The 22,773-nt window shown below is 41.3% G+C and overlaps 1 protein-coding gene across 5 annotated transcripts in view; it reads right to left on the bottom strand.

The window, feature by feature from the left end:
* Positions 1-10,836: 10,836 nt before the first annotated feature.
* Positions 10,837-22,773, bottom strand: part of sema6a (sema domain, transmembrane domain (TM), and cytoplasmic domain, (semaphorin) 6A) — a 129,033-nt gene continuing 117,096 nt past the window's right edge. For all 5 annotated transcript variants that reach the window (XM_088294270.1, XM_088294260.1, XM_088294253.1 and 2 more), the window contains one exon: positions 10,837-14,208. In XM_088294270.1, the coding sequence (XP_088150396.1) occupies positions 13,064-14,208 (1,145 nt within the window). In that variant the 3' untranslated portion in view covers positions 10,837-13,063. The remainder of the gene's footprint in view (positions 14,209-22,773) is intronic.

The following is a 22,773-nucleotide window of genomic DNA, read 5'->3' as shown; positions in this document are numbered from 1 at the left end:
GCTCACGTTGGAATGGAATTGTCTTCCACTTCTCTTTATTGATGTTAGATGGTGGCGATTCGAGAACTTGCTTCTCCGTCTTTGGTTTGAGGATGCCTCAAAAATGCTCAATAGGGTTGAGAGGTAGAGACATGATTTGACAGTCCGTCACACTCTTTTTAGGGTTGCTAATGTCTTGTAATCCTGCCATGTGACTAAAGTATGAATCTCCCCAAATCTGAGCATGATGTGAATGCAGAATATTCCTCACTAAGAAAATGCTGTGTAAGCTTTACTGATAAAGTGGTAACCGATTTCTCGGGAGCTTTAACTCATCTGTATGGGTAGTTGTTACCCCTGGTGGGATCAAAATCTTGACTCCCCGTGCTGGGTCAAATCCCCAACCGAATGTGCGCCGCATGAATAATGCAGCATCGGCTGAGTCTCTTTTGGATCGAGTGCTGGGTTAGCTTTTTTACCCTTTTTGACTTATTTATTAACTCAACAGTTTTAAGAGTAGACATATGGGCTATTCTGCGATTGGCTGACAACCAGTTCAGGGTGTACTCGGCCGACTGCCCGAAGACAGCTGGCATAGTTTGCAGCACCCTCGCGACCCTCGTGAGGATAAGCGGCGAAGATAATGGATGGATATTGGCTATTTTGTTGTACAAGTAGTCATAAACTTACACATGGTTGGTCGTTGCAGAACATTTGCCGCCTCCCGTCTCCCGTCGCACCTTGCTGACCAAGTGTCAAATTGTCCTCTGCACTTCCCCACTTTCACAAAGCACACAGAGGTCAGAGTTCCACACTCCACGTCAAGTGTGACGGATGCTCCCCTATCGCAAGACGTGCGACCCCGTTCCCCACCCTGTGCAACAAGGCCAGGTCAAGCACGGGGAACCAAATCGAATTCAAATCGTCATTTGGGGGTGGGCGTAAATTGTGGAACAATCGGCTTGCACTGGTCCAATAATGGCGCAGATTGGAGCCATTCATCACGTCTCTCATGCATATTAAGGTCCTATCAGACGAAGGTTGGCGCATCATTCATATTCATGTGGGCAATCTTAGAATTTTAACACACACACACAGAAAACAAAAACTGCTGCTCATTTCCATCCCCTTTTTTCATCAGTATGTTCATACATGTTGTTGGGGGGGGGGGGGGTAGGGGGGGCTTTTTAGGATGGGGCCTTTCTCCCCATTGACGTCACTGACTTTTCAATCTGCATCCCACACAATGCATTAAGAACCATCAGCAACCTGCCTCACGCGCTGATCTCACACCTTTTCTCAGGAACATGCGTATGTGTGAGGTATTATGTGGGAGATGTCATCCAATCTTGTGTACACTTTCAATTTCCATGCGTGCAGACGGCAAATCAATGCGGTCATTGTGGACATGATTCAGGATGACCTCTCACACTCACAATTTAATCATTAATGCTATGACTGAAATGCTCTCATATACTCGACTGAAATACTCTCATACACCACTGAAAGTCTGTCATCTTCCGTTCACACTCTTGAAATACGACACTCGCGGTAATATTCTCTGAAACACTTTCAAACAATTCTCAAATGCGAGTGAATTGCTCTCATATACTACTGAAACACTCTCACACACTATATATATATATATATATATATATATATATACACTGCTTCAGCGCTATCAAAATGTCTCATACGTGATTGAATTACTCTCACACTCACTACTGAAACACTCTTCCACACGACTGAAATATGCTCATAATTACTGCTGAAACTTTCGTCTCTTATCCACTGTTGAAGCACGTGCTAACGCGACTGAAATATTCTCAGGCAAACTCGGGAAACACTCTTCTACCATTTCCCAAAGTGTTCTTATACACAAATGAATTGACACCGCTGCAATCAGTTGAAGGGCGTAGCCCGGCTCTTGCCAAAAGTCAGTTGGGATTGGCTGGAGCTCCCCTGTGACCCTAACGAGGATGAGCGTGATCGAAAATGGATGGATGGATTTATCACCCATGCCACCCGCCTATTTTTTACCTGAAATTCTCACTTTATTTACTTGTTGACTTTTGTGAGATAGCACCACACACTGCCAAATACACACTTTGACACGACTGTTGAGGCTTTCAGTCCTTCACAGAGGAGACCAGCAGCTAAGACCCGTCTGATTATCGTGCAGAGAGCTGCAAGGCTAGGCGTGCGTGTGTGTGTGTGTGTGTGTTATAGCTGGGAGGTGTAAGTGACAGGTTGGTAGCTGAGCCGATGGGGTTGGAGGAGGATAAAGATGGACAGATTAGAGTTGGGGGGTGTTGGGGGTTGTTGGTGAGCTCTAAAAGATGGACGTGATGCAGGGCTGGTCTGACGAAGGTCAGGAGGGAGAAAGAGGAGATAATGGTTGCACATCCTCTCGGAGTGGGAAAGATGCTCGCATGACATTGTCATACTGGAGTAATATGAATTTGTTGGACACTTCATTAGGTACAGCTACATAGTCTCATGAGAGTCACTATAAATGCTGACCGGCAATAAAGGGTCAAGTGCCCAGCTCTGCTGAATGGTTGCCAGCCAATCGCAGGGCACACAAACACAAACAACCATCCTCTCTCACAATCAATGGTCCAATTTAGAGTGTTCAATCAATCGACCGTACATGTCTTTGGAATGTTGGAGGAAACGGGAGCTCCCGGAGAAAACCCACGCAAGTACGGAGACCACATGCAAAATCCACACAGGAAGGCCAGAGCTGGAATCAAACCCACAACCTCTGCAAGTGTGAGGCGGACATGGTTAACAGTCGTCCAATTCCCCCCAACTTGAACTTGTTCAACAAAAACATGACACAAGCTGAACACAATGAACGACACGGCAAGAGTGATCATTTTTCAAATGACCTTTTACGTCGTCATGGAAAGGAGCTCTTCAAACAACACCATCAATGACTGAAAATGGAGGCACAGTAATTACCTAGACCAAGTAAACAACTCCCTCAAATACAGCAAACGTTATTTTTTCCCTGTTTAAAAAAAAAAAAAAAAAATGTACTCGCACCAAAAAATATCACAAATGTTATTGATTAATTGACTTTTGACCTTCATCACGTTTGTGTTGTCTACAAAAGCGTTTCATCCCACATTCACAGATGGTTGCTGAGCCTTTTGAATTGTATTGCTCAAAAAACAACAACACTGAGGCATGTCATGTTTGAAGTCTTACCACATTTTGAAAGCGTTCTCCGCGTGATGAGTGATTGATTTTATGTTTTGTGCCGAAAAGGACAATTAGCGCTGTCGTAGATTCTGACTTGACCGTGCCGCCAGTTACAATACGACTTTATATTTGTGCGAGCCCTTCTTTATGTGTCAAGGGAATACCTCGCTCCACCATTTCTCCTCAATGGCATGAGTTGTCCTGCTCAAGACACAAACATGCCGTGCAGGAAAACAGGCAAGCAGGCTTCCACGTGACGCACAATACTGTTTATTTTTAGAACTTTCCACATTGACCAAAACTATTTAAGTGTGGTTCAGTCTCTTTGAGCATCCCACCAAAAATAAGAAGTCTTCCAAGCTGACCATTTTGTGTTGGAGGAAGTTTCAGCCAAAGTCGCCACAAAGTCTTGGCGAACGACCCCGTACTTAATGGACACATCAGAGGACTCATGTTGGCTCATTTCTGGGTGTGTTTTTTTTTCCCCCCATGCCACTATTGCTATGACAACTTCAGTCACTTGCATGAATCTGGTGAACACGCAGCACATTTAAGGAGGAGAACAGATGGATCAGAGCAGCTTCCCACTTACAGTATAAAATATCATTTGATGCTCAAGCATTATGCTTAACATTAATAGAAGTGAAGTAACATAAAGATGTCATGTGCAAAGATGGTGTTTTGTTTTGTGGAACCCATCTGCGTACTTGAGACACCAATGAAAATGACACATATCTGAAATTTGAGCTTTTCTTTCATCACGTTTATAGCTCGGAACTTTTTTTCATGATTTTCATTTTCTCATTTTGAGACATACAGTAGTCCTTTAAGATACAAGTTGTTTTTGTTCTGTGACCATGCTTATAACTCAAAGCACTCATCTCAAATAACATGTCACCACTGAAAGTAGTAATGGAGTAAGTAAGTAATAGAAGTAGTAATGAAATTAATCAGTTGCAGCCCATTCCACAAAAACTGTATTTTTTTTAATGATTTTTTTCAAAAATCATTCAAAACAAAAAAACTCTGTTTACCTTCTGGTTTTGACACAATAACTGGGCCCTCGCACCTTTTGGGGGCTTTTGGGTGTTGTATGATATCACCTTGGCATGATGATGTTTCAATGCATGTCATCGGGAGGCGGGAATCTGGCCATCACTTGAAAGTGGCTCTGAATCCTACTCAGTCTGTCTGATCAAGTCAAGAGCAGAGAATTTTCCATAATATTAACCCCTATTTTAGGGAGTATGAATGTACATGCTAAATTTTTATCATGAGAGGTGTTCTGGCTGATATTGTTGTACTTAAAGGTGAGCTATTGTTTCCATGGCAACAAGACAACTGACAAACATCAACAAGCTGCACTGTTTCAAACAAGTACCTATTCCTTCTTTAGTGATCTCATTAAGTTCATTTACGGGACTCTCACTATGACATTCCAATTCAGGCGATTCTCTTTTATTATAGCCCCCTAAATTACATGTGATATGTGGTCGTCACGACAACGACAGCGATGCCATTCTTTGTATGACAAGCCAGTGCATCAAAATGAGTTTGAAGTCATTTCAAGCTCAAGCATGTTTGCTTTTCCTGGCTGTGATCAAACTGAAGCCAGAGAAGTTGTTGTTATAAGGACTCAAGGACGTGTGTGTGTGTGTGCGCGAATGTGTGTAGGTTTGTGAATGTGAGTGACCTTGACCAACAGGCAGGCAGTGAATCACAGTGTTGATGATTTTTACTCACCGTCTCGAGGACAAACATACACACATGCACAACACAATCCATTCAATGTCCTGACTACATATCGACATATTACAATGTAATACTCTAGGCACGCTGCATAATTTTCACATTAAGTGAACAGTAAACCACCAAAACGCAACTCGACCGTAAATAAAAATCCTTGGCTGCCCCTTCACTGATGGGAAATATAATTGGCCACCGTTTTACATGCATGCACACCAGCGCAGGCAGGCCATTGCAAAGGCACATTGAGACAAACACGCATTCATGTTTACAGGTCCACCTGTGGACAAAGTCAAAGTCTTCATTGTATGTTTTTGGAATGAGTAACTGTGGAAAAAGTCAATGGTAACATAAACAGTGAAAATAAATTGACGTGTCAAAATGTATGTAATGAGTTCTTCATTGCGCTTATCCACAAAGTTTGGTGAGAATTCGTTTTGCATTTTTGTGCAGAATTGTCATCCGGCAAAGTACTGCATACATTATATCACTTCTTTTGTAAGTAATTTCCACATCACTGAGTGCTATTTAATCTTTGTAGCAACTCTTTCTGCGGAAAAAAAATCTTTTTATTCATGTCATGCTGAAAAGCTTGGTAATTTCTTGCAAATGAGGCGGTGTGAAGCGCCGGATACTCAGCAAGCATCTTCTAACATTTCTTATAGCTTCTATTCTTCTGTCTGATTCGTTAATTTCAAAGAAATTGTTATTTTGTGAAGTAGATGGCCTGGTTTTAAGCAGCAACAGCATTTGCTACTCCTGCACGTTAAACCTTTCTGACTTGAGTGACACTGTCAGAGAATGTTAATTAAAAAAAACGTTTTACAGTTCAACCAGTCCAGGAGGTCCTCGGATTGGCTCCAGCTCTCAGAGGCCCTTTCTGGCGAAAAATGAGTGGGATGTCCATCCTGACAAGGATTTGAACCACAATTCCTCTGTACAACATCAGCGGGGTTACCCACAGAGCAATATTTACTAATAGTATAACATTCAATTTATTTCAACGTCAGTATACAAATGGAAAATCGCTGCTCTTCAACTCGCCGAAGTTCAATCTTCAACCCAAGACGCTTGGTCCAAATATTGAGCTCAATCTTGGATAAATGTTATCCAATCTGCTCAAAATCCGACACTACACAGCAGAAAGGGTTAGGAAAACAAGTAGTACATTAAAAATATTAATTGTTGACACAGTCAGTTTGCTGTATGGGCCTAAAAAAAAAAAAATGATTTAACGGTCCCTAAATTTGTGTCATCTCATATCAGCTGTCAAGATCCAAACAAGATAAGATGTTGTTGTTGTTCTTTAAGGCTCGGAGACAAAATGCAGGTGTGATCGCACTCATATGAGACATGTTGTTGCTTCATCAGCCCTGGACAAGCCCATGCGAGATGTCTGCGGCAACCTTTATCAGACGCTGTGTCTTTCCTCAACAGATGTGCTTCAACAGGCAGCATGTCACATGGTGCTAGGAAATTTGTTTCAACAAATAGAGACACATGTGTGTCTTGGACAAATCTGTGGGCATTCTTTCAAAACAAGCACACATCTGCTTTTATCTAACACTGACGTCTCCATCAAGTTTATGTGCCTTGTGCATAATATTGCGTTATTTTCCAAAAATAATCAAATAAAATCTAGATTTTTTTTTTAAACTTATATTTTATAATGTCAAAAAAGGTGCTTTAAATAAAACTAATCAGCATGTCACTGATTAGTTTAATTAATTTTGATTCAGTGCCAGTGAGGGAGGCCACCAGAAGGGCAATTTTAAATCAAAATAAATATGCAACGGAAAATCATATTTAAATAATCTCCCCTCTAAAAAGGACGTGACTAAAATAGTTATATTTGAAGCATCAGGAGGTTGCCAACGGATTAGCGAGAAAGTGACGCCTTTCACACAAAAGTGTCCCCAAGGGTGGCACTGCTTTGAACGTCTTACTTTGGATAGCCTCCTGTCACACTCCATGTGACTTCACTATTTAATACCTCTCTCGTTACAACAATGTGGACTTGGGAGGGCTTTTACATTAGTCTGGCCCTGGCAGCAGATGAGCAAAAGTCAAAAGCCCTCTGTAAATTGGCTGAATGAGAGATAACGTACCAAAAACATTTCTTAAGAAATTTGGCACAATAGTTAGTTTGTATTTCATTTTGACTTTTGTTTTTAATTTCAGACAGTTTTAATACGTTTTGGAGTGGGTTTGTTTATTTTTATTATTTCAAAAATGCTTCATCTTAGTTTAGATTGCATTAGTTTTAGTATTTGTTTTAGTTTTGCCATGTGGAATATTTGTCATTGCAAGATTTAAAAAAAAATGGTCACACCAAGTATAGCGTATTAAAGTAAAGCGAACTATAATTCTTCAATGTCTGTTTCTTCTGTCTGACCTTGCAGTGCGACCAAAAGAAATCGATTTAAAATGACTCCTGATACCTCTCGTATATTACAATCATAGCTAAGTTTGATAAATGTAAAATATAGTTTCAGTTCTTGTTTTATATTTCATTAAATACATTTTTGCCCAATTTTAGTTTTTGTTATTGTGTTAGTTTACATTAACTATAATAACCTCGATAAGGAATAATAAAGTCAACTTGTTGACAAATTAGTTCAAACTCTACCAAAAATTAGCGAGACAGACTTTGGACACACTTTTCAATACATCAATCGAAAATGCAGGTTTTGGGAACGTGGGAGGAAGAGGAAACCAAATGGCAACTCCACACAGGAAAAACTGAGATTCTAACGCCAAACCTTACAACTCATGCTTACTAAAAATATCGTTGTTGAACATAATTGGATGTGTTGTTATTTTTCAGCAAAATCTGCATGGAGAAGCAGGTCACACGATATCATGGCATGAACTTGACTGACATCTTGGTGTTTTCACACACACACAGGCATAAACACTCAGTTTGACAGGATTATCCACTTCACTCATGACATCTTCCAGCCTTATGCCATCGTCTCTTTTTTGGGGGGGATGTAGGAAATGATTGCATGGGAGTTTAAAAGTAATCCCCCCCACTTGGTTGGGTCACTCCCCGAAGGTATTATATGCCCGTGGATATGTTCCGTACAAGCACTAAATTGCTTGCGCAGGTCCACATTTGCATGCAAACGCGTGATGAAGAGCAGGCCTCCATCTCGCGTCTGAGCTGCCCTCAAACATCACCCGTGGGCCTTGTTTTGATCCCCTTGCCAGGGACTTGCGGTTCTTAAGCCCCATGCATACTTCACCCTGTGTCTTACCGTTTGTGTGCGTGCGCGTGCGTGTGCACGTGTGTGTGGCGTCGTGTGGTTTGTTATATTCAGTCTTCTTCCCCGTTCTGCCATCAAAAGTCTCGGAGGTATACTTCTCTTCTTGCCACTTTTTCACAGTTGAGAGTTTTTTTTTCTCCTTTTTTTCCCCCAACAGTCTCACTATCTAGCTGACATAAGTTGTGCTGAACCCAGTGCAGCTGAATGATGCATAAGCTGCTTCAGTGACAAGAAAACACTCATACATCAGAATATTGTTCAGAGCTGTATGTCATGACATATAATATAATATATATTATTATATATATAGCTAGTAGGCCAGATGGCTACCAATTATATATAATTATATTATAATATAATATAATATAATGTAATGTAATGTAATTAATAAAATATAATGGTGATTCAAATCAATCCCTGCTCAGTGTGTGTGCCCTGCGATTGGTTGGCAATCAGTTGAGATTGAAGTTTGCTTTCTGCCCAAAGTCAGCTGGGACTGGCTCCAGCACCCCCCTCGAGCCAGTACAGGATAAGCGGTGTTTAAAATGACACAAAATATAATGTAACGTAATGTAATATAATATAATACAGGAGGTCCTGGCGGTATGAATGAGTTCTGTTCCTATGCTGGCGATCAACTTGTATCTGAAGGTTTCACTATATTGTCATTTAGTGCGTTTATTTTACAGAAAATGAAACATTTAGTCTCTTGGATTTTTCAAAAGCAGTATATGATCTTAAATGATTGTAAAACAGATGCACAATCACATGAACTTGCACACATTAATGACAAACCAACAGGAATGGTCATTAAGAGGCCCATTGACTACCATTAATTAGAGGACCACGGTGTGTGTGTGGATTTTGAGTTGACACTAGCCTTTGTCTGACATTTCAGATAATGATCTTTTGCTGTTATGTCTTTTCATGACTTTTCATTTATTTCTGGCTTTACTCGTCATATCAGCCATATTATGAGAATAAAAAAATGAAAATGGGCTTTGTACCATTTGAGCGCTGGTGGCTCCAGACAGTATCAGTGGTGGGATAATAACACACGAACGGGAAAAGCTCGTTGTTACCACAGATTGCGGTGCCGGGCCAAGCAGTGAGTGAGGCCGCGGGGACTGTCGGCCATCTGGCAGAATGCCCCGTGTAGCTGCTCACGGGTTCAGAATGTCCATTCGTGATGTCGGGTCATATTATCTTTATGGATTTACACAAGAAAGACCAAAGCCACCGCTAATCAATGACTTTTTTTTTTGCTCGGACAGGAAGCACGTCACTCTCTCTCAGTTAATAAACTGTACGCGTTCTACTCTGGATGAGTGATGATACACTAAGATGCTCTTCGTGTTGGGGCTCATTTTTTTCCAGACTTGGAAACTTCTTGTCAAGTTATGATTAAAATCTTGATCTCAAGATTCATTTCTGTCCCTGTGGAGACCGCACCAGGCAACAAAACAAGGAGAGCGACAGGCAGGCCTCATTAGCTGCGCCATCTGATCGGTGTGTGTTGTGTGTTACCGCTGTGACTCACCTCCACAGTGTCAAACAACCTGACAAAACAACACCACACACTTCCTGTCAAAGCGTCAACACAGGAGTATGCCTCCGTTTTAACGGGAGCTGCTATTCACCGAACGTTTGTTTCCCTGAAGCACAAACGTCATTGTAATTATTGAACAGCGACTACATTTTCCATATAACAACGTACGTATAACATGTTTAAATGTTTCACATTTAAATGGCAATATCATCCTCTTTTAGAACTATTCCTCTCCAATTTGCACACTCCATTTAGCCTTCTAATATGCAGCCCTGTGCCCTGACTAATTGCACTGTTATGCAGAAGGATGATTGTAGATCGCGAGTGTTCGTCATGGAAACACAACCCCACTCACAAGGTTAACTCAATAGATTTGTGTCTTTGACTTGCTGGCGATGAAGCAAATCGATTTTTTTTTTTAAATACTTACCTTGATCGATAGGTAATTGGTAGCCATCTAGCCTACTAGCTTTAGCTCTAACGCGGATTGCCAGCACCAACAAAGCGTACAAGTATGATAATACTTAAAAATGATTAAATAAACAGTAAGATGATAAAAAAAAACTTAAGCAATAAACAAATAAATGCATTAAACTACTTGTATATAGTGAAATAAAAAAAAAACTCAAATAAAAATAATAAAAATTGAATTGAGTATTATTTTACAATTCTGATAAATGCGTATTTGTATGATAATTTTCTAACTCTAATGTGATATTGATTCCTCCAGAACAAGATTTCAATCTTTAGTTTGTCAAGCAAAAGGCTGCCCAACTGTCCCAATTCTTTCCATTTCATAAATCCCCTTTAAAAGGCTAAAAATCCGAAGTGGCATTTCTTTTCATGGATTCCTTTGATCTGAAAAGAAAGCAAGTGTACAGTATGTTAAGCAGCTAGTTTATCCTTAACGCTGCCTCAGTTTGAGATCATCAATAAATCGTATGCCATCTTAAAAAAAAATAACAAAAATAAATTGTATTTTATATATATATATATATATATAAAATACAATTTACATTTATATATATGAACATGAGCTCAAAAAAGCACAAGAGAGAGAAAGAGAGAGAAAAAGTCAAGGACTTCATGACAAGAATTTTATTTTCTTTTTTTCTTCTTTTTTTAAATTACATTTTGCATTAAATTAAAGTGTTTTTTTTATTCCTTTACAACATACATTAAGCTGTGAATCAGATGTTAAGGAGGTGGCGAGAACAGGGCAAAAAACGTGTGACGTCACAATATCTTACAAGATTACAAAGGTCACGTCATCGTCTGGTCGCGTCACGTGTTATCAAGGGATGGGTGAGAGACGTCAAGGAAGGCACACACACACCGAAGAACCTCACTGGCCAGCCTTACACACTTGCACGAATTGGATTTTAAACTAGATTCAACCATTTACACAGAATGTGCACAATAGAACATATTCTCTTGTTGTCACATTCTGCGTGTGACATTTTGGACTTGGTTTGTGTTAGTGGGAAACAGGAACCTGCAAAGCTGAAGCATGCTGCATTCAGGAAAACTGGGAGGTTGGATATTTCAGATAAGACTCCAAACTGTCCTCATTACGGTCATTAGTTGAGATGCAGCTTAGTTGATCCCAGCAGATTTTGGGGAACAATGTTTGTCAGAAAATCACAAATAAATTGTTTGGTCAAATGCATTTTTAAATGATCAGAAAACAAACAAACCATTGAATAGCTTAGCCCAGTCCCAGCAGCCTTGAACGCAGCATTTCTAGTCCCAAATCCTGTATTTCTCAAGTCGGCTGTAGTTTGAGACAAAGTTGGCTTCCTTCCACCAAGAAATGAAAAAACAAATATTCAATAAATGTTCACCTATCTACACAAACAACACTAAAAGAGTGCTTTGTTGATTTAAGTGTGGGGATGTGTCCTCACAAATTAAAGCTAACATTAGTTAACGCTGGACTACAAACTCGCCTTATAAAATGGGGCGCTTTATTATTTTTAGTTCATGTATTTTTTTTTATCCTGCCTTCACAGGAACCAGCCTGTTCAATGCGACGCAAGAAGCCAAGATGCACCTTTTGGTGTGACTACCAGGTTAGCTCTGGTTGCTAACGCAATGCTAACCGCTAGCGGCGCACCCGCGTACAAAAGTTTCAGTCATTTGGTCGTGCCACCGCCTTCCTTTGTGGTATGGCGTACCGCAAGAAAAGTACAATTGTAGAAAACACAAAAATGGGGAAAACACTCAACAATGAAAACATCTCAAGGGACACACAACAGAAACGCTCAGTCATGGCACAGTCGACAACATAAATGTGTGTGCGTGTGTGTGCGTACATGTGTAGGGGGAGGAGAATTACAAAGATAACACCTACATTCTTTAATTGCATTTTTATCAAATTAGGGCAACATGATGTAAGAAAAAACAAAAATTATAAACACTACAAGTTAACAGCTATCGAAGAAAACATTGTCACGACTTTAGGGTGTAAGGCACAAATTTACATGTGGGGAGGGCTTGAAAAGAAAGTTTTTTTCTCACGCAACATTACTTACTGACTCGCTCTCACACACACGCACACACAAACCCACAGTGCTGATTAGAGGAGTGAAAAGGGGAAATATTCCTTTTGAATTAGAATGGTCTGCGACAGTCCATTGTGGCACACTGTAAATAAATATTTTCTCATTCTCAACATAAGTCATTATGAAAAAAAAAAAAAAATCTACTGGCTCCAGTTTAATGACTTTAAATATGTGTTGTTGGTGGTGTTCTTGAAATCACACTTGATTAATTCATATTAAAAAGATCCTCTGCCCTCTCGCTTTGTTGAACCTAAAATGTCTTTGTTTCTCTTCAAAAGCACTTCATAAAAAATAAATACAACAAGCTATTAGTATTAACAGTCAAGTGTTGTTCAGTGAAACGGGAGGATTTTTCCGGTCCAGGCCCGTCCAGGCGGCGACTTGATTGCGGTAACACTTGGAGGCTTTTCACAGTATTCCGACAGGCAAGCTGACTTGTCTCTTCAGTCTCCTGGTCAGCTGGACCTCAACATACTGTACACCCAAAAGAACCCCGGCCCCTCCTTGCCCACTTGAATCCATTTTGTCCTTGTAGAGATCAAGAAAGCCCCCACTTCTCCCTGCTACACAGATCAAATCATCGGGGTCCTTTTTTGTCTCAGTAGCAAGCGTTCCCCTGCTTGGATGTTATTTACATGTTTGTATAAAAGCAAGTGTCTTCTTAAAAAAAGAACTGTGTTGCATTACCAACTGGACTGTACACCCAACCAAGAACTGATCATGTAGTCCATATGACCTCCATTAGACTATGTGCAGCCATCGCTAGACTTCACCTTTGTGGAGAGCGACACGATGGACGGTTTTGGGGGGACGTCGGGCTTGAGATGCTTAACGCCTCCACGGGGCAGCGAACCGTACGAGCTCATGGCTGGCTGCCGCGAGAGAGATATGCCCTGTGCTGTCATTTGTATGGAGTCCACCCGCTGAGGTGCGGGGGGCGGCGTCTCCACGCGGTTGAAGCTCTGGTGCCTCGCCAAGTGGGAGGAGTTGGACGAATTAGTGTTGTGCTTCTTGAGGCCGGACGAGCCCGAGGCGGAGGACGGCGAACCTTTCCGGAGGCCGTAGACGGACGAGTGCACCTCCAGGCGTTTGCCCATCTGCGGGACCGCCGGGGGGGCGGTGAGCGAAGCCTCTCGTTGGGGCACACGGGGCGGAAGCACCCCGTCTGGATCCACCATGGTGAGATTGTGGTGGGGGTTCTTGACCGTCTTGTACTCCAGAGTGGCGCCCTGGTCGTCCATGAGGCCCATACCGAGGTCGCTGGGGTGCGGCTGCTCGACGTACTCGTGCTGGTAGGATTGCTGCAGGTGAGGAGGGAGCTGGTGCTGGTGCTGCGGCAGAGGCAACACCACCACGCTGGGGATGTGTCCCGGGGACGCCCTCAGGGGCAGGTCCGAGATGACGGGGGAGCCGATGGGCGCCATGTCCTTGGTGCAAGCGTTTATGAGGTTCTGGTTGCGCTCCCACTCGCGGCTCCCCCGGCTGGGCTTGCGGCGCGGCTGCATGGGGGTGGACTCGGGCGTCGGCAGAGCCGTGAGGTCGAGGTGGTGCTGGTCGGCTTTGATCAGCATCTTCCCGTTGGTCGTCAGTCGCCCGTTGTGCATCAACGGCGTGAGTATGGCCTCGGGTCGGCCATCTTTGGCCTGTGTCTCGAACAGACCCGTCAGTTTGGTCACGCTGTTCATGGAGCCCCGGCGCGAGTGGAGGTGATGGTTGTCCTTGTCCTTGCGTCCAGGGAGGTCCAAGTCTCGCCGCCGATGGTCACAAACGCAGTAAACGATAATGCCAGAGAACATGGCCCCCATGGCGAACGCCAGGATGACGGCGATAGCCAACAGGGTGACGGGAATCAGCTGGTCGCGACCCTTCTGGTAGCTTTCACGGATCACACCTGCAGAGAGAGGATATTCACACATTGAGATGCAATTGGAGCACACGAACCAAAAACTACAACGTTCACCTGCTATGACGTAACGATGTAAGATTAGGCCTGTTTGGCAAAATTAATTCTACAGCTAACTTGAGCGAGGCCAATGTATCACTGTGTCAGAGCCGCCTTCCTGTGTGGACTTGGCCTAGAGCAGTCGTGGGCAAAATATGGCCCGAGGCCCACATGCGGCCCGTTAAACGTTTTAATCCGGCCCGCCGAACTTGAAATAAATGAAATGAATAAACCTTGTTAATGTTTTATTTTCCAAATACTGTGGTTTTTCAAAGACATATTTTGTTGTAATGCTTTTGTTCACTTTCATATAAAATTAAATGTATTTTTTTTTCTCCGATGAGGTGAGGTTACCAAAACACTCCATCTGCTCCTGGTCCCTCTGTCAAATTTTAGAAACCATTGTGGCCCGCCAATCAAAAAGTTTGCCCACCCCTGGCCTAGACAGTCGGAACCAATTTGTTCAGATTGGATCTTCTTCCGCATTTTGCAGAATACGGCTCCATGGCCATGTCTCCATCTTTCTGGCATCCATTCGATAGTTCAACTGTGAATATGCAATATTCTTGAAGCTACTGTTGGTAAATAAAGATAAAAGGACCCGGTGAAGGTTCGCCCAGAAACCAATCCATGCCATCACCGAAGAGATGAGTGTGATGAGCAGCTTCATTGAAACCGGATGGAATGTTTTAATGAAAGGAAGGGAAAATAACCCAAGACTTCTCTGAAGGGAAAGGAGATTTCAATACTTTTTTGCCTTTTCATCACATTACTAAGTTTGCTGCTACCCATTGCCAAACAGCTCCTATCCACTTTTTCTCATCCAAATGATCCGATTTCTTTGAACAAACCAACTGCCGTTTTCAGATCAGGGATTGGCATCATGGTGGGAATAATATCCAATTTCTGGTTTTTACTGACATTTGTTTGTCAAATTGATTGCTGATTGTTTCTTTGTATCTTCTTTGCAATTCTGATAAAAGAAAGTGAAGTGGCTGGTTGCAACCAGAAGATGTGCTAATAAGATTGACACCCAGTGGAAACAGACGGGGGTCACTAAACAGAAGACGAATCACAAATTGACAGCGCAGCGTGTAACAGGTGAGAGACAACATGACTCCCGCTACGACAGCGATGGGAGGATAATAAACAACGAGGCATGTTAACGAGACACATACTTTTTTTCTTTTTTACAAAATACTCCAATCACTCTAAAACAGCTGGGTCAAAAGTAACCCAAATTGGGTAGACAGGCACCCAAATGAATAACCTGTAAAATAACCCAAAAATGTGGTTGGTTTGTTCACAAAAAAAAAAAAAATGAATTGGCTGTTTTGTGCTTTTATTCATTTGATCTGGCTTGCGGCACATTATGTGTATGATTGGACGAATCCCCGGAAAGGACAGAAAATGATACCGAATTAAAAAACTAAAAAGATTAGCCGTCTCATAACAAATGCGAATGAAAAAAGGCTTCATTGTATGATGAGTAAACACCTTCTCAAATTGCTTTCAGCAGCCGCATTCAATATTCTCCCGCAAATCCAATCTCAGTGTTTTGTTGAGCCTGATTCACATTTAAAATCCCTGATTAGAAAAAAAAAAAAACATCTGCCAAAATGATAAAGGATATGATTGGGAATAAAGAAGACAGAAATGTACCAGAAGCCTTTTTTCTTCCTGGATGCAAATGGCTGACATTTCATAAAGCCGCGATCCAATCTGAGAGAGAATTCATTAAGAAAAAAGATGAATGCCCCTCAAAGCCAACGAGTCGTGTCATCACGCTCAAAGGAAAGTAGAGAGTAACTCGTCCAACAGGTTGTCAGCACACGCACGCACACACATTTGTGGGAAGTAATCAAGTACAAATACTTCACTGCTGTAAGTATTTGGACTTGAATATTTTTCTGACAAATGTTTACTTTTACTCCCTATTTTTTTAAACAAATATCTGGACAAGGGCTAGAGAAAATGTGATTTTTAATAGTCTGACACCTATTCCTATAAAATTCTGCCAAAAGATAATTAATAAATATAATAAAATAATAAAAAATATTTTTTGGTCATGTATGAATTTTGGACTGATTTACATTAGTTTGTCTCGTAGGTGTTTAAATTTACAACATAAGTATTCAGCAAAAAAAAAAGTGGCCGACTTTTTGGGGGAAAGCTCATTTTTGAATCTATCTTTGGTTTTAATGACGGCCTTAGAAAATAAAAAAACTATCTGCAAAAATCGAGCGATTGCTGTTTTGTTTTTTTCCCGTTTGTCCACATTAACTTTTAAAAGAGCTAATATCAGTGGATTGAATTGACCCGCTGATTAACAACCTTTGCTTCTGTCTCCGCAAATGGCGACATTATCTAAGAAAGTTGTATATGGTGAGTGGAAAAGCTAGGAGTGAATTTGCAATGTACATTATTTGCGTTTGGCTTTTTGAATGAGACTACTGAAATATGTCATCTCATGCTGCATTCAGCTGGTCGTCTTAAACACACCAGGCCTCAGCGGTCACATTTATGACCTGACCAGCACACGTGTCATTTAGCCCCGACACACCATCAAGCAAGTGGGATTCATCACACACACACACACACAAACACAAACACTCTCGATGTGCAGCGCATGTCTCAGTTTGTCAGCATAGCGTGACTCTTGATATACGAGCATCCCTTTCCACAGTAAAATGGCTTTCAGAACAATAAAGTTACTTCAAAGTGACCTGTGGAAATATAAAGGCTGATCTTGTGACACTGAACTAAATGAGAAAGAAAAATGAGCTTAAAGGTCAAACAACAAACATGGACCAAAAATGCTGCAGATGAGAAAAATATGGGCTCTGAATATCATGTATATAAGATCCACTTAATCCAACAACAAAGGGTGTGAAACAAATAACAAAATAATCGCATACTGTACTTTTACCAGTGCAAAAAAAAAATACCTTTCAAGGAGGGCATAAAACCATTGAACAGAATACTAACATTCAATGCAAGAACTCATTTTTTTCACCTAAATACACTCACTTAAAATTTTAGTATTAGTGAGATACTATATTTGTCCTGCATATCATTCTAAATTGGCAAAAAAATATTAGGCCTATTCACGTAGTTTAGGGCATGAAAAGTGCAAACAAAGCCATTTCTGACAACTAGTGGTGATATTAAAACTTAAAGTTACAGTTGATGCATATTTGCCGTTCGAGACCGGCAAATTTGCATATTTGTGACTTTAAAAAAACCTATTTTTTTTAAATATTTTTTTCCTCCCCATCATTTACCACGCGTTTTGTGCAACAAATGAATGCTGAATGTTTGGGGTTTCTGAAAAAAAAAAAAAAAAAAAAAATTGAGGGCCCTCAGAGTGTGGTCGCAGGCCGCATGCTCGGTCAACATTATCATGCTTCATGTCATTGTGGAAGAACTTTTTGAAATCTAACCCATCAGGGCCCCAGAAATGGAGTAGTCGCTGGGATTTGTCGACAAACACATTTGAAGAACATGTCCAGCGTCTCTTGGGCAAAACACCACACAAACTTCCAGACGACCGGATAAACTGCTCTTGTGGAACTGAAATCCAGATTCTGCATGACCAGCAGACCTAATCCTCCCTCGCAGCTCTCAGTCCAGAAACAGGCTTTGTGAAGTGAAATGAAGTGCTGGCCAGCGTTCCAGCGGAAGATCTATGAGGATGTGATGGTAAACACATACTTGCCGTGTCTTTTTAACGGGGTGACGGTGACGTGCGGCTCGGTCATACTTCACCGGGAGCTTAACTAAACATCTTTAGAAGACAAAACATTGGACCCGCCCGGCTGAGGAGATAGCGTGTGTGGCGTGGCGTTATCTAAGGTGGAGAACAAAGCCGAGCGTTGTCCCAGACGACTCGGCGCTAACATCTGCTTCACATCTCAGTGGCTGACGTGTGAAGACGACAGAAAATACTTTTTCTCTGCCTAGCTTTCGTTTTGTAGAGTTGGATCTTTTTCCAAGTTCTTGTAATTGTGAACTTTGCGAGTCGTCCTCTTTTGCGGAGAATACAGAGAAGTCGTGTCTCTAACGTCAAACGGATGCGGGCTCAGTCAACATCCTGTGCGGAGATTGGCACCTGCAAGGGCCTTTTGTTTAGATTTGAACAAATGGAGAGCCAGAGCGGTGCTTTTATCAGAACAGGATAACACGTCTTCAGGAAAGGAAGAGCTTATGAGACGTTTCGAGATGGATTGTATTTTGTTAAACTTTTAACCACTGGACACTCCTATTTGCGAATCGAATTGGCTTATTATGGATTTCAATGACGGAAAAAATCATTTTCAGTTGTGTGAGTCATTAAAATTCAGGGAAACAATGACAAATTCATATCTCTTTTTTGCTAATTTTAATGTTTTGAAATGTTGAGAAAGCACTTTGAATTAAGTTGAGTTTATTTTATAAATCTATGTCATTTGTTTAAGGTCATTTTAAAAACTTTTGAATTTTTTTACTTTTAAAATATTTTGATTTTCTGAAATTTGTTTGCAATTTACTGAGATGTTTTTATTTCATTCGTACTTTTTTCCACAATTTAACGCTTTTATCATTGACATTTTTAAAATATATGGAGTATTTTCTTTTAATTTTGAAATACTTTTTCCATAACATATTCACTTTCATGTCATTTTTAATACTTTTCTTTTTCATTTCCTTTGTAATATTTTTTTAATAAATAAATATAAATAAAAAAAAAATAAAAAAAAATAATAAAAAGCAAATAGCACACCTTTTCATGTTTTTAAAATGTTTGTTCAAAGTGAATGGGTCCATCTCCCGTCGTTCCAATTTTTCTCGACATGGAGACCAATGTTCACGCTCTGCATTTCGGAGGTCAGAGGTCAATGGGTCCAACGTTTAATTGAAGAAGGCCGACTGTGGCACTTTGTTGTGGTCTTGGGAAGGTTAATGCCCGGTTAACCTTCACTGCAAGCCTCTTCCTGCCTGACTTTTTTTGATCTAAAACTAAATCCTTTCATTTTGTCTTGTGCCCTTCCACGGATCACACGACACTCACTCGCACACTTCCTGAGAAGGAAAAACTTTGAAGACCTCCAGCTTTCATTTGACAAATTGTTTCCCCATCATCAAAGAGAAATAACAGAGGACATGGGAGCTGTTTGAAATGCTGCTCGTGTTCCTGGCCTCTTTGGGATTATTGACAACTGTTGAAAACTTAAGCGGAGGGGCAGACACTCACACCGATTTCTGTACCAGAATTTCAAAAGATGAGAATCCCCACACATGAGGAAAAAAAGGTCACGTGTGTTGATTCGGGTTTTGTGGTGTGTGATGTACTTGAGATGTACAACACTGTAAAAAAAAAAAAAAAAAAACACTATTTCCACCAACAATCATGAGTCCCTTCACTCGAAACCAGAAGTCTGGCATAGTCCGAAAATTGACCTTTGAGGAACAGTACGGAACCACGGAGCAGCTATATGGCGGACAACACAGAAAACATGAAGGAGTAGGAGCTGGGCTAACTTTTTACTTATCAGTTCATTAAACCTATTCTTATTATTATGATTATTTTCAGCTTTATGATATTCTTTAAATCATAGAATGGGGGCACGTGAATATTCTGGGGTGGGGGCGGTCTCAAGCAGGCACAGATGTGCTTCTGCCATGTCAAGACGCTCGTGCACCTCTCGCGCGTCACTTTAAAGGGAATGAAAGGAGCCTCTTTGATTATCAATGTTTGAAATCGTCCGTGACCACTCCAACTGTGTCGCAGCCCTTCCTCTTTCAAATCCGCCGGCCGGCACTAGTCCGCCAAATTATCAACATCAAGTCCTGCTGCCGGATGAAATTCAGAATGGTTGTCAAAAAGACTGATAACCGAGCAGATCTGGGAGGAAATAAAAAAATCAATCTTAAACACGCCACACACTACACTACTATTATAGCTCAGCAAACTATTTCATGTGACTCCGAGCAACGGTAAGTAGTAATCATCGAGCCTTTGCTTCATTTGACAGAAAAGAAGGCAAAATGCCCCAACATGTCCAAATTATCAGGATATGTCCTCCTCACTTCAAACAACCTTCAAAATATCTGTCTAAAATGAGAACACTCCCAACTTCAGTCCATATTTATAATCTGATTTGTTGGTGGTTGCATTTTGCTTCCAGTCTGTTTGATAGATTTCAATTTCATGTGCCCTCCAGATTCCGCATCCCCCCATTCCACACACATATCTCCAGATATTCTGGTGTAAATTCCTCCTGGCTACTTGTAAAAGCACATTAGTGGCTGTCAAACACACATTCACGCCGCTACTTTTATCCCGTCAGCCGATGCACCGGCTGACTTCAAGCCACAGAGCTGGTCTTTGTGTCGACGATGGGAAACTGCTCAAAGGTGGAGAAGCATCACAGCGGGCCACAAACCTCTTACTTAGGACCGCAAACTCTCAGACATTGTCGGGGGAAGAAAACGGAATACAGATCTTTATCAAGCCTAAAAATGTCGACAACAGCGGAGCTTGACGCTCTCAAGAAAGAAACCATTCTATTAAAAAGAAATGCCTTTTAGAAGCGAAATACTGACAAATGTTGCTATTTAAAGCAACTGTATCAAATCAACTTTTTTTTTTTTGCTCAAGGGCTTCCCATACAGTTGAACGTTGATGCGCAAGCCGCAGTGATGAATAAAAACAGACAGTGCATTTATGAAGTAGAAAAGCTAACTAAAAAAAATGCTTTGACTTTACCATGACAGCAAGTCAGTTAGCATGCGTAGCAAGTTAGCTTCGTTGCAAAACTAGTGAGTTATAGCGCGTATAAAATACAATGTTTGATCATTTTAGTGTGCGACGTCACGCAACTCGTAACCACATAATTTGCGTAACGCTGGGTGGTAAACCAGTATTTTAGACCTACTCTACGTAGTGTAGCCATGGCAACAACTGCGATACTATTCTTCATCATCAAACGTGCTTGCTATTTGAATGGTTATCACGGTGGTATCTGACTTTCAAATGGTAACATATTGTTTCTTTAATGAGCCAATTAAAGCTTATGCGCACGCATTGAAGAGGCACTCAGAGTAGTGTTGTTATTCAAAATGAAAAATGGCCCACTGATGAGACGTTTAGAGTTAAAGGCCTGATCTTTTGATTGTGCAGCTCTGCTATTAGCATCAGTTCACTAAGCAGTGCATGTCCGTACAAGCAGAATGTTGTGCACACTAATGATCAGTTTGTAGGAGTGTTTTGCAAAGATGGAGTGGCCCGTCCGGGACGGAGGACGAGAAGGTTTTATGCAGAGGATGGACTAAGCAAGGACAGAAGTGGGTTTTTGTCCATCCCTTTAATCGTCCCTAACCAGGTCAGGTGCTCACAGACAGAAACACACCCGGCCCCTCTTGCGTGTGTAATCCGCCAATACACGATTTCAGACTGAATGTGAAATGTTGCGACACGCCGGCCCATAGTGGACCGGGCCCGCCCACTTTAGATGCTTGAGACACGGATGGAGGACAAACCGGCAAAATAAGTTCAAGTGCCAATCTCTGATGTTTAGTTTGAGCAGCATACATCCATTTCTTAGAAATGTTGGGAATCAATGAATTTCCCCTCTTTTTATCTGCTACGTGTATGCAAAGTATGCACATGTGTGCGTCATGTCGAACAGTATAAAACGGTGAAACCGAGGACTAAAAGAGAGCAAAAGTCCGTGTTTGAGGCAGAAGGCGTAAGCAAAACATCCAAATGGTAATGCAAGCTGCGAAAATTAGCCAGCGCAAAGAGAACAATGAGCTAATCAAGGGAGGAAATTGCTGCTTGCGTCAGTGGAGGAAGTGCGTAACGTCGGGAAAACATCAAGGCTTCTGTTTCTGCAATGAGTCACAATGAGCCACCCATTATTCAACTGCTGCTCCATACACACACACGAACGACACTCGGCGATTTTGACCATCGCAAAATATTTCAAATGTGGCCAAGATTGGGGTGTAATAATGACTGGGACAATCTACAGCTGTGTTTCTTTTTCCTGTTGTTGCGGAGTCGTGATGACCCACATTTGCACGACAATAAAGAGTATGCATCCTACAAAAATAGCATTTGAAAATAGATGTACAGTGAACACAATTTTACTGTACACGATTTGAGACCATATAAAACAATAGAGCCGATTTGTTTTTACGCAAATACGGTAAAGACATTTAAATGTTTTTAAACACGTTTTAAATGTATTTGAACACACACAAAATCTCAAAGAGTCAAGTGTAGAGAAAATACTGTCTGGGTGGTGGTGTGTGAGCTGTGGTCGACAGCAGCTCCTGAGCGACTGCGCTCATTTTTTTCGCCTTGAGAATAATTCGCACACAAATGGAAGTTGGGCAAAAATGATGAGGTTCAAGTCAATTGAATCATCTTTTTTACCAGGTGAAGATGACATGCACAAGGACTAAAAAGGTATTTTGTCTATTTGAATATGCTTGAACGCTGCCAAACAAGTGTGTAGAGTGCATTTT

This window comes from Idiotropiscis lumnitzeri, chromosome 1 (genome assembly GCF_059441095.1).
Source record: "Idiotropiscis lumnitzeri isolate Australia: NSW breed Sydney's pygmy pipehorse chromosome 1, RoL_Ilum_1.0, whole genome shotgun sequence".
Classification (NCBI taxonomy): Eukaryota; Metazoa; Chordata; class Actinopteri; order Syngnathiformes; family Syngnathidae; genus Idiotropiscis; species Idiotropiscis lumnitzeri.
Note: the sequence above shows the minus strand (reverse complement) of the source record. Positions and strands in the feature narration are given on the sequence as shown.